This window comes from Harpia harpyja, chromosome Z (genome assembly GCF_026419915.1).
Source record: "Harpia harpyja isolate bHarHar1 chromosome Z, bHarHar1 primary haplotype, whole genome shotgun sequence".
Classification (NCBI taxonomy): domain Eukaryota; kingdom Metazoa; phylum Chordata; class Aves; order Accipitriformes; family Accipitridae; genus Harpia; species Harpia harpyja.
The window spans coordinates 26,180,095-26,192,986 of record NC_068969.1 but is presented as its reverse complement, the minus strand read 5'-3'; the positions used below and the strand labels follow the sequence as shown (position 1 = coordinate 26,192,986).

General features: G+C 49.1%; 1 protein-coding gene across 1 annotated transcript in view; it reads left to right on the top strand.

The window, feature by feature from the left end:
- LOC128136619 (electroneutral sodium bicarbonate exchanger 1-like) overlaps positions 1-12,892 on the top strand; it is a 49,066-nt gene that overhangs the window by 26,207 nt on the left and 9,967 nt on the right. The window contains exon 2 of the mRNA XM_052776543.1: positions 7,605-8,173. Coding sequence (XP_052632503.1) covers positions 7,605-8,173 — 569 coding nt within the window. The remainder of the gene's footprint in view (positions 1-7,604; positions 8,174-12,892) is intronic.

Genomic DNA, 12,892 nt, shown 5'->3' with positions numbered 1-12,892 from the left:
ATCATACAAAAGATGCTACTGCCTCCTAAGCCCCACTTTGCACCATAATATCAACAAGGTCCCCAACTCAATAAAAACACCGCAGTGTTTTTATCTTCTCGTGTCTTTAGACAGTAATTGCAATGTACTCTCTTCTCTTCCACTCCCCTGCACAGCTCAAGCGCACACGGGGCTTCCTTTCTTTATGAAACTAGGCAATTAACATTTACTTTGTAACAGCAATTTCTTTGGATTCCCATCTATAGAAGCCTCCAAAAATGCCACATTATACAGTAATTGCTCTACTGGTGAAAAACAAAGGTTCTGTAATGTTTATAAAGCCATTTAAACTGCATTAGCAAAACTATTTTGCTTAATTACATTTTCCAACCCTTCACGCTATATACAAGCTCACTTCTTCCAAGAGTCACCCCTACTCACGTGATCAAATCATGCCATTTGAAATGCGGTGACATTATTTTGGCATATAAAAAGGTTGACATTATCTTGACGACGGCACCCTAAGGATTGCAGATACCCAGAATTTGGTATGAGAAGTGAAAGCTGAAAAAGAGTTAGACCTCTTGAAATTATACATTTTAAATAGCAGAGACACAAAGTGTTTAAAAGCCATTAAATACCACGGCTCACCATAAAAGGAGGATCCAGGTTCTGAAACACTTGTCCTGAATCATTTCAATGGAAATATTAAAGAATGAAAATGCCCCGTGGAATTACAGGATTCATTTATATAGACTGACAAACTCACTTTATGGTAACGTGGTTTTAAATGTCAAGCAGGATAAACAAGGTATCTGAAATTACCACCTAATATCATGACTTAAACTTCAGTGCCTTCAAAATAACGATTATATGAAGACCGACATAAGTTTGACAGACTGAGGTATAATCAAAATCACTGTAGTCAAGAGAAATTTATCCAAAGCAAAAACCATTTTATGCTTGCACACATGTGGGTTTACTATAAAAGAAAAGTAGAGCATAGGTTTTCAAGAACAACCGAAAAAAGGCTCGAAGAACACTTGGAAAAAATAAATTCTGCCACTCACTCCGCTTTTGCTGGGCACGCCCATTTTCACATTTTGGTCAAAGATCACACAGCTTCTCTAGTTCACCTCACTTTGAGAAAAATCATTTTCAGAAAACATGCCTCCAAGAAACATCGGACAACTGTACGTCCACATGATTCAATAAGAGGTAGAAAAACCCAGCAAGAGATCTATCACACACTTTACAACAGCAGCCATCGCTTGCTTGCAAGCCCCTGGCCAGAATCCTTCTCCTTGGTAAAATAAATTCATGCTAGACAGTTCTCAAGACATCACAGCAACAGAAAAAGGGTTAGCTCTCTCTGGCATCAATAAAGCACATCATCTGACCTCAAGTGCAAGTCTTCATCACCAAACCACTTTCAGAAGAAACAGTGCCAACCTTCAAAGACATCTTCCTATAATGAGCTGTCTTTGCCGACCATTTTGACTAGTTACAGACTTTATATCTGTCTAGTTCATCATCTTTTAGGAAGGCTCATGAGGTTGGAGAAGTAAAGGACAAGTCCAGCCAGGATTATCTATGGACCTCTTTTTTCACTGTTGCTCAGTACGGATACGCAGCATTGCGGAATCCTTCGGGACTGATTTCTCCCACCAAACCCACACTGCAGACTTAGTCTTAAAAAGATATCCTCTCAAGGATAAACAAAGTAAACTCGTATCTGTCAGACCTGAAAGATGTTTTCACCAATGCCTCAGGACTGTCCACTGGTGGTAGTTCATCCACTAAGATTTCTTCAGGAGGTCTAGGGTCACTGACAATGGTTGGCTTTGGCCTTTCCTTGAGGTTGCCGCTCAGCCCACCGAGAATGGTGTTCCACAAGCAGTTTTGTCATTTAGACCCTGCAAAACCAGACAGTCAGCAAAATACATTCATAGGCCTACTGTCCAGCCTCTCAGCAGTCTGCAAAACAAAGATGCCCTGTGATCTTTTTACCTTTGCATCACCACCAGTTTGGGATTAAGCCTGAAAACCCGAAATAAAGCTCCAAGTGGAAATAAGCACTAACTTTCAGGTCATTCCAAGTCCAAGACCACAATGCTTCCCATAAAAAGATTTGGTTACAGAACAGGGAGTTTCACATCTCCATAAAAACCATCCTCTCCACATTAACTTAGAGCTTAGCATGTATTGATGGGGCTGTATTTTAAGACAAAGAACTAACTAAAAAACAAAGCACCAAATCAATACAATGTTAATCGTTGAGTTTTTTAGTGCTTAAATTACAGATTTGAGATACCACTGAAGGACTAGTATCAAAAAAACATACTTCTTTCCTGTTGAAATTTCAACTTTTCCCAGCAGACATTCAAATGCCAAAATACTTCTATGGATGATCTTTTTACATTTATTTACAAGTGTCACCAGGTGCCTCTTGCATGTCATTCAGAGAACCCATCCTCATCTGTAAGTCTAGCTCCACTGACAAAGTACAATTAGCATCCTTCAGTCAGATCTCCTCCCCACCTTTGAAGAACAGAATACGTGCCTTACTTAAATTTGATGAACTGTCTCTGTTTCACAGATTCCAAAATTTCCGGATGGCTTCTGAATAAATTAGGCACTTCCAAAAATCCCAGTGATCCTACCACACTGAACACCTGTGTCACATTCTAACTTTCAAGTATTACAGAGCATGCAGGGGTGAGGGTCGTGCTCTCAGCCCAGCCCCTAACAAAGCACCACGCAGCCGCTCTCGCTCACTCCTCACCCACCCCCCGCCCCCCGTGGGAGGGGGAGAAAATATAAAGGCAGGCTCGTGGGTCGAGACAAGGACAGGGAGGGGTCACTCCCCACTTATGGTCACGGGCGAAAGACGGGCTCAACTTGGGGAAGGAACAAAATCAATTTAATTTGCTACCACTCAAACCAAACCAAGGCTATTGGGAAGTAAACCCCAACCCGAGAGCAGCTTCCCCCCCGCCCTCCCGCCTCAGCCCCACTCCCGGTTCTCTCTCCCCAGGGGAGCAGGGGACGGGGGCTGGGGTCGGTTCCTCACCCCTGGTCTCTGCCGCTCCTTCCTCCTCAGGGGGAGGAGGACTCCGCGCTCGGCCCCTGCTCCGCCGTGGGGTCCGTCCCTCCCGCGGGAGGCAGCCCTTCACCCACTGCTCCAGCGTGGGTCCTTCCCGCGGGAGGCAGCCCTTCACCCACTGCTCCAGCGTGGGTCCTTCCCGCGGGAGGCAGCCCTTCACCCACTGCTCCAGCGCGGGTCCCTTCCACAGACAGGGCGCAGTCCTTCAGTCACAGACTGCCTCAGCCACGGAGGCGCGGCCATCTTGGGCGCCCTCCGCTCCCCCGCTCCCCTCCATGGGCTGGGGGGGACAGCCTGCCGCCTCACCGCGTCCTCCCCCGCTCCTCCTCCTTCCCTGACCTCGGTACCCGCAGAGGGGTTCCTCTCACAGCCCACTCCCCCGACTCACTGGGCGTTCCCCTTCTGAAAGCTGTTCTCCCACAGGCGCTACCGCCGTCGCGGAGGGGCTCGGCCTGGGCCAGCGGCGGGTCCGGCTCCCAGCCGGGGGAGCTTCGAGCAGCTTCTCCCAGGAGCCGGCCCTGCGGACCCTCCCCCGCAACACACAAACCCCGCCACACAAACCCGAAACAGTGAGTTAGCAGACCCAAGAAGAGCAGCCAAGGACTGAAATGGGGGTATTTCAGTCAAGGGGCTTCTCTCGACAGAGGTGCAGCAAGCATTAATCTCACTGGATTCCAAAGTAGTAACGGCGTACTTGAGAAAAGATGTACTTGAGAAGCGAGGTACTTAAGGAGTGATTTCCTTAAGAAGACCCCAGAGGTCTTGTGAAATCAGATATCCTTTGTATATACAAGGCATGCCTTGCTAACGACTGGGCCCCTGAAGGAGAACGAAAAGACTGATAATGATAAGAAGGGAACATCCTACCCCAGGAGGCGCAGAAAAGTTGAAAAATTGCTAATAGGCATGAAGTCAGCCAAAATCTTCGACAACTGGAGGAAAGGTAAAGGCGGCAGGGGGAGATCAGACCACCGACTCAATCCCACACCAAAAGACTTACTCACCCCCCCCTTGTAGAACAAAAGAACACTGTACCTTTAATTCGAAGCGGGGAAACTTTAACCCAATAGAAACCGCGAGATAAGCGACTCCCAGTAATAGTTTGGGGGAAGAACTTTGGAAATCGAATATGTATAACTGAACTTGATAGCATATGTCCATACGTTTCATGTGGTTTCTTCAAACTTTTATGGTTTTAATATTTTGTACCTTCTATGAAAACTGGTTTGCTGCTAGATGACTGTATAAGGGAGATTTGGTAAATGATCATACATTAACATTATGGTTGAAACAATAGACAAAGGGTAACTGGGGAGATAATGACAAAAGTGTAGTCAAGTGATTAACTAGTAATTATTCATAAGTTTTGCAGTTCTTTGCTCTTATGACTAGGTGTTCCTGTACACTAGATGAGAACAATGCTGAAACTGACCACATGTGATTGAAACTGCCTTAAGCTTCAAGATCAAAGAACAAGGACAAGAATAAAGACTTCAAGGACAGCCAGCAAGAACTTCAATGGGTCAGTGGTCGCAAAAGCAGCCCTTCGACTCAAATGGATCCTTTGAGTCGTAAAGTTGTAAATATAAAAGTACTGGTTGTAAATGTGAAACAGTCCCGTGGATTCTCACTAAGTTACAAAATCCCTGGATCATGGTATGAGGAACAGGGTATTTTCTTTTGCAGGATTATTTAACTTTTCTTCTTTTATTTTTAGCATGTGCTGTTTCTTTCTGTTTGTGGCTGCAGATGATAGCAGTTAGCACTGAAATATGGACATTTTATTCCCTTTTTACAGGCTGTTGAAAGGTACAAGGTTACAAGAATTACTGCTGCCTCTATAGCAATTAATGTAGAGTCTCCCACTGAATTTCTAAGCAGATTAAAAGATGCTGCTAGGAAATATACTAGTATGGATCCTGAGTCTGAAGAAGGAAAAGCTCAATTGGCTCCTTTATTTATAGGACAATCCTCTGATGATCTCAGAAGGAAATTACAGAAAATTACAAGGAGCAGATTCTCGAGATTGGGGAAAATTATTAGAAGTTGCTTGGGTGGCATATGGCAATAGAGATGAATTACAGAGTGAAATGAATGCAAGGTTAGTAGCTGCTCTGGAAGTAGGAGCTGGTATGGGACGAGGCAGAGGAGTTATTCCTCGAGGAAGGGGATGTGGTTGAAGAACGGGACGAGGGAGAAGAACTGGATTGGGGTCACCAGTGGGATTCAAGCAGTCCCTGGGACTGAATCAGTGTGCATACTGTAAACAAGAAGGACACTGGAAAGAGGAATGTCCCCTGAGACCTACGAGGTCACAAGTGATCCCAATTTTGACTGCACAGTCTCAGCAAGTTCCCCCTTTCTTGGGAAAGTTGAGTGAAAGTATCTGACGGGGACCAGAGGGGAGTCTCCCAGCAGAACGTCTGGTTACAGCTAACCTGGGAGAACAGAAAATTGAATTTTTAGTTGACACTGGAGCCACCTTTTCAGTTTTAAACACCTTAAAGGGGGAATTAAGTTCTGAAGAAATTAGTGGTGTTGTTGCTTGGAATTAGAGGGTAGGGAAGGCAAGCAGGTGGGATCCCTGTCTAGGGAAGGGGCCATTGACAAGGCGATTGGGAAAAAGACACGAGCCCTCAGCCTCTGGAGGGAACTTCCGTCAGGCGTGAAGGAAAAATACCCCTTCAAGGAAGATGTTACGTGTCACCCGGGCAAGTGGACCACCACGGAGAAAGGTATCCAGTACGTGAGGGAATTAGCCGTGCTGGAGGTGATTTATAATGATCCGGATAACAAGCAGTCACCCACAGATCCAGATGCAGTGCAATGCACACAACCCATGTGGTGGAAGTTTCTACGACGTGCACCAGCGTCATATGCCAACTCATTGGCAGTGATGTCCCGGAAAGAAGGCGAGGGACAAACAGTGGATGAAGTGGCTGGTTAACTCTGGCAATACCAAGGAAGTCTCTCTTCCTCCCGATGGGCCCGGGTCTCGGCTGTAGAGGAACTGTCCCGGGAGTTCCAGCAATTCAAAGAGGCTATGTCCTTCTCCCCGCCTGTATGGGCCCGCGTCGCAGCTATGAGGAGTAAGCGTTCCTCTGCTCACGAGAGAGGAGATAGAAGGTACATGCCATGGTGTACCCTGTGGTTTTACCTGCGTGACCGTGAAGAGGACATGAGGAAGTGGGATGGAAAACCTACCTCGACCCTAGATGCCCAGGTACGCGAGCTGCGAGGAAAAGCAATCAGAAAAGAGGATTCCTCCTGGAAAAATGCCGCTCCAGTTTCCAGCGGGCAGCTCCCCAGGCAGAGTAGAAGGGCTGAGCTCATTTCTGATCCAGGCATTTCCTGAGAGGCAGGAGGAGTCCAGATGCTCCCGAGCAGCACCAAAGCGGTGCAAGCGCTTGTCTGAGCCGGGTTCCCCAGGCAGGGCTGCTGTCAGAAGCCGGTGAGCACTGACTGCCTCCTGGTTCAACAAAGAGGAACTCCTCATTTTAATGGAAAGGATGTACTTTACAGGGCAAAGGGAAATGCTGACTGTCCTGCCCCCCACGTTCTGTGTTTAGGTTTTTATTTAGTTCCTTAGGAGCCTCTTCTTTTACACCAAAATCCATTTTTGTGTTTGGCACAAGAGAACGAACGGGGACATTGTTTTTCTTACAAACGTCGCTGTTAGGCTTTCGTGGGAGAAAAAGTGCCTTCTGTTTTGATCATCGCTCGGCTAGGTCACTGACCATCGGAGCTTTTCGGTTGTGTCTGAGATGTAAAAGGTGGCTGCCAGACAGGCTCCCGACAGCTATCTATGAGGGTGTTTCCTCCCCCAAACCCCAGAAGAGCCTAACGCTGCTGCTGTTGCATTTCTGTGGCCCTCCAGGTATCCCACTGTGTGTGTAGGGGAGGGATGAAAAAATCTCTGGGAATCTTTGCGTGAAGGGTGCCTAGACCAAGAAAAGGCAAACCTGCTGACATCATCACAATTTGGGAGAGAAAGGGCTGAGCTACCAGGGGCACTGCCAGCATACTGTCATTAGGCACCAGAGTTAACGTTGACTCGAGAGGCCTGGGCAGAGCCCAGACCCCCCTGAAAGCAGCTGCAAGACCTGCCACGAGGTACAGGCCAACTCCTCTGATGCTTCGGGCTCACGCTGGAACCCAAAGCGCTCCAAGCCCCAAAATGCAGCTGCCTCTGCAGCGCAGCAGCAGCAGCAGCAGCCAGTGCAGAGCAGCGCGGGGAGCTGGAGCAGAGGGAGGGGGCGCCCGGGCCGGGCTCGGCTCATCTCGGCTCGGCTCCCTTCGGCTGGGCTCGGCTCGGCTCCGTTCGGCTCCGCTCGTTTCGGCTGGGCTCGGCTCCGCTCGGCTCGGTTCGGCTCGTCTCGTTTGGGCTCGGCTCCCCTCGGCTCATGTCGTTTCGGCTGCGCTCGCCTCCCCTCGGCTCGGTTCGGCTCATCTCGTTTGGGCTCGGCTGGGCTCGGCTCCGCTCCAGCCGCAGCCGCGGCCCGGCCCCGCCTGAGGCAAGGGTGGGCGGCGGGCGCGGCGGGGCCGGTGGCCGTGGCGGGGGCTCCTCCCCGTCCGTGGAGCGGTGGGCTGCCCGGCGGTCGCCAGCGCCGGGGCTGCCCGGGGGCCTCGCAGGCCGGCAGCGGGGCTGAGGCGGCGGCGGCGGCGGTGGCGGCATCTCCCCTCGCGGCAGGCCGGGGCGCCGGGTCCCGGCCTTCCCCCCGCAGGCCCGGCCAGCCCCGGCCCCTCCCTGCCGCCCCCGGGGCTGCGGGGGCAGCAGGGGACTGCCTGCCGCTGGTGGCTGTCTGGCGGAGGCCGGCGGGCACCGCGGAGACGTGCGGCTGTGGAGAGAAAGGAGTTTCTGCCGGCTGTCCCCGCAGGGAGCCGCAGCCGCCGGGGGTGTCCCTCACAGCCCGGCGTCGGTGGCGGGCTGCGACACAGTCCTGCCCGGGCGTTCTTGGCAGCCCCCGGGGCAAGAGGCCTGTCAGGCTTCAGGGAGGTCGGCAGCGGCATTTCCAGAGCAGTCCCGTCCCGTTGGCTCTCCTGCTTCCTTCCCCGGGCTGGGAGAAAGGAGGACGTCCTCGAAAGCAGGTCCCTGTCGGTTGCCTGAAACCGGGTTTCTTCCTGCAGGCAGGCCTGTGTACGCACTTAAAATCTGGCAGGTGAGCACGTTGAAGCTACAGCCTGCAGTTTGGTGACTGCAGGTAGCAGTGAGTTCATAGGAGACCCTGAATTCAGACGGTGGGGGCTGCTCTTTTCCTGCCTTCTTTCACCGAGCGTGAAAGCGGTCCCTTCCGAGTGGCTGCTGCCCTTGGACAGGCTGAGCATCGGCCTGAGAGAGTAACAGGAGCTGTAAAAAGTGCTCCTGTTTCACTGCCGTGGGTGGATTTCGTGCTTCAGTGGGAAAAGAGGCTGGCTTTACTGATGGTATTTTGAAATTTTGTTTAAAGCGTTCACCTGAGAAGCTCTAGAGCCTTTGTAGTGGTTTAAGCCCAGCCGGCAGCTAAGCCCCGCACGGCCGCTCGCTCGCTGCCCCGCAGTGGGAGGAGGGAGAGAATCGGAAGGGTGAATCAACTCGCAGGTTGGGATAAAGGCGGTTTAATCAGTCAAGCAAAAGCTGTGCACGCGAGCAAAGCAAAATCAGGAATTCATTCACTGCTTCCCGTTGTCTGGCAGGTGTTTTATTTGCAGGAAAGCAGGGCTCCATCACGCCTAACAGTTACTTGGGCATGTCCCCCCTTCCTTCTTCTTCCCCCAGTTATATTGCTGAGCGTGACATCCTATGGTCTGGAATATCCCTTGGGTCAGTTGGGGTCAGCCGTCCCAGCCTCGTGCCCCCCCAGGTTCTTGTGCACCCCCAGCCGACTCCCTGGTGGGGCGGTGTGAGGAGCAGAAAAGGCCTTGATGCTGTGTAAGCACTGCTTTCAGCACAAATCCAAAACGTAGCCCCATGCAAGCTACTGTGGGGAAAATTAACTCTCTCCCAGTCAAAACCAGCACAGCCATGGAGCTCTGTACTCAAAGTATGTACTTATTTCTTGGGCTGTCTGCTGTTAGCAGTGTGCCTTTCGCTGGCCTGGCAATCTGGCGCTCAAGTGTGGATGTGGAAAGAGTCTTTGGAAACTCTCCCTGGCAGTAGTTGTTTGTTGTGCTCTTGGGATTTTTTCTCTCTCAAGGTTCCCCTTGCGCTGCCACTCCTCTTTCGATGTGTTTGTGACAAACCTGTCCTGTTGCTTTGAAACAAGAGCGTGGCTCTGCTGCAGGCAGAGGGGCTGAGCAGGACTTTTAGGATAACTGCTGCTCTCAGTTTCTAGAAGGCACTGTAGTGGCAAGCCTGAGAAACGAGAGTGAAGGGAGAGTGTTTTAGTCTGTGGTACTGCTGGCATGCAAGGCAGAGAAAGGAAAGCGGCCTTTGGGTGTGCAGGGGACAGTGAAAAGGAGGTTTGTGGGAGGTACCAGTTGTGTGGTAAGCCTCAAATGGGAAGTTTGAGTTAGCAGCCAGCAAAGTAACTAAAGCACAGGGTGCTGAGCAGTCTGGTCAGCTGGGAAAGATGTAAAACAAGTGAAGAGGATGGTCCTTTAGAAGTGAAAAAGAGACTTTCCCTGAGGGTATTGCCCTGGAGGAATCTGCTTGTGTCTGCTAGTCAGGCAGACAGAGATGATGGGCAAGTGCTTTTGTGAGTGGGCAAAACCTTGACCAGCTCACTGGAGGAGCTCTGGAGCTTTTAGTTTGAGAGGGGACTTGGAATCCCGGAGGCTGCGATCTGATCTGTAACAATTCCAGAAGTTTGAGCTGCTCTGAAAAAGGAGCTGGAGCTGCTTAGGTTTAAGGGTTGTATATTTAAGGAGTTGCTTATAGATTGGGTCCTGCTGAAGGAGTGTTCTGTAGGGCTCAAACTTGGTCTGAAACTTTATGAGTTGTTGCTATCTCAGCTTCTGATAAAAAGTTAATAATGATAGTATTCATAAGTATTAATAAAAAAGCAGTGGCTCAGCATAATCTGGCTCCCTGTGTACATTGTTCCAAGGCTGTGATCGTCATCAGACAGCAGTTCAAGGTTGATGCCCTCAGAGGCTTTTGGAAAGTGTTCTAAACTGTTGAGGTTAAGTCTCTTTTCAGGTGGTGGCACCCATGCAGAAACTAGGACTGAGATCCTTTTGAGCCAGGAAGTATCCCTGCGTCAGAGAAACAGAACAGCGTCGTGGCATCCCGAAACCCCTGTTTTCATGCCAGTGAGGTTGCAGCAGTGCTAAAATGCCATAGGCAATGACTCAAGCCTCTGCCTAGAGAGTGGTTTTAGGAGTGTGAGTGAATTTGCTTTTGCAATGAGATGTGCACAGGCATTGCCAGGGCCTGGGTTTACTCTGGAAGTGACTGTTGTTAGCTGCAGAAGAATTGAAGAGACTGTGCTAGGAACACCACGCGAATTAGGCTGTCTCCAGACCTGAAGCTACATTAAATCTCGTGCCACACTAGTCTCCTTTTTCCTTTGGAAGAGTGGGCTGGGTCTTTGAAATTCTGCCGCATGACTTTATTTTGGGATGAATTGAAACGCAGTTGTTTCTTTAGCTTTGTTTATTAGCATTCTGCTGGAATAGTGTGAGATCCAGGAGGGTTCACCTTCCTCCTTGTTTTGTTCTCTGTGTTGATTTTGGAGAGGAAGGTGTGTTGTCTGTCTTGTGGTGTCGTGTGGTGTTCAGAAGATGCTTGAAATGTTGCTCTTGTCTGCGACCAAGCTCTTTCCCTCAGCGTAATCCCTTTGGACGGCACTGCCAGTAGTGTGCGTACGTTTCTGAACAGCCTGCAGGTGTTTGATCTCCTGATGGTAGAGAGCGCACTGCATTTGTTTGAGTTTGGCAGCCTGTCATCGCCCCTTGCTTTCTTCCATTCTTTCCACCCTCTTCTCCTCATCGCCGCTTCAGCGTCCCTTCCTGAATCGTACTTTTGTGTCCCTGCTGATTCATGAAGACTTCATGACTACAGCATATGTCTTGGGTGGGTGATATCTGTCCTTCTGCTGTGGTGCGCTGTGCAATTCCTTTCATTAACTTGTGCCATATTAAGCAAGGAGAGGGCCTTTCTGAAGAGGAAGGAAAGTTCTCATCTCTGACCGAGTTCTGGCTGGGGCCCCTGAATGTGGAGGATATGAGAATGGCTGCCTGCCAGACCATATACCAGAGAATACTTGCATGCCGTAATTCCTTACACTCCACCGTATTTCCTTATTTCCAAGTGACATTTGTGCAACATTTGTTTACTTCTTCATGGGTTCAGATTTCCTTTGAGACCTTCTCTCTCCCTGTGCATTTTATTGTTGGCCAATACCTAGCAGCAAACAACTTTTGAGAAGCTGACTTACAAAACATGTAGTTAATAGTTGGGAACGCAGTTTGATGCAGGCAGTACACAGCTCCCAGCATCACAGGGCCTAGCTCCAATGCTGTGAAGGCCCGTTCCTCTGCAGGTTTGCACTGTGGAGGGGATTAAGAGACACGTCCTGCCGGTTCCTTCTTTTAGTCCCTTGAGCAGAATGGCATTGGGATAGGCTGGAAGAGAGAGGTGCTGGTTTGAGGGCACCTTGTCAAAAACCCCAGTCCTAAAGGTTACTGAGGATCGACTGAAAAGATCTGATCTCTCATCCTTTGTATCCTCAGACGCACAAAATACAAATGGGCAGAAAATTGAAAAGAAACAGTCCTTGTGGAATAATGGATGCTTTTTAAGAACAATAAATTGGGAATTCATCTGCCTGCTAAGTATTTTCTCAGTGCAATGGGAATGATGTTTTGTTGTTGTTTAAACTCTTACAAGGAATGTAGTTCCGTTGCTTTTTGGTTGGGGTGGGACTAACTCTCTCTGTTTGTTTCACAGCGCTCCGGATCTCGACACCACTGAAAGTGCTGTCAAGGAGTTAGAGGTAGGAGATGAAGCAGGTCCACGGGACCTTAGCTGAATGTTAGGCTGAGCAAATCTTTTGTTTGTTATGGGACGGAGGATGCTTTGTCAAATGCAGTATTTCAAGTGGGAGTAATGGGGAACTTCTCTGGAGAGTACAAGGGTGAAAAAAATGGCGTAAACAAAAAATGTCATCAACAGGCAGCATTAGCGTAAGCGAGTAATGCTTTTATCAGAAATACTTCAAAGAAGCTACTGACTGTTGAAATTGGACAAATGAAAACTCCTATTTGTTGAGCTAGTTGCACGCCGTGCCTTTCTGTTTCCTGTTCAGATTCGTTCTGCAGTAGCACTTTCCCGTGGTTTCGCTCTCAGCCCCAGACCTGACCGCTGCTTTGAACTTCTCAGGCTTGACTAGCTGTCAGACCCTCCTAGTTTTTCAGGAGCTGTGGCAGTACTGGTGAGCTAGCTTGACAGCGGCTAATCTAATGCTCAATTTCACATGCTTTCCTCATAGCTGTGGAGCTGCGGGAGCCAGTGGATGTTCTTTTAATGATGCCATTACTTTGTGGCCAAGCTTGGTGACAGCTGATGAGTTCTGTTGTTGTCGTCTTCTTCCTGAGACAGTAGAAAGCCCCTGCCATTCCCGAGGAAATGAGACCGATATACTGCCTGCTTAAAAATGCTCCTGTTACTTAAGTTTAAATAAATCTTCAGAGTACAGTAGTAGCATTGTAAATATTATTGAAGAAAATGTGCTGATTTTAACTGATAGAGAAAATTATTGGTTAATTTTTTTTTCTTTTTCAATTTTGAAAATACTGAAAGGTATTACTAGAAAAAGTTTCCCATTTATAAAGCAGGAGTTTGTTGGGGCTGAATTACAGTTCCTTTGTAACTGAATTGGGTCAATA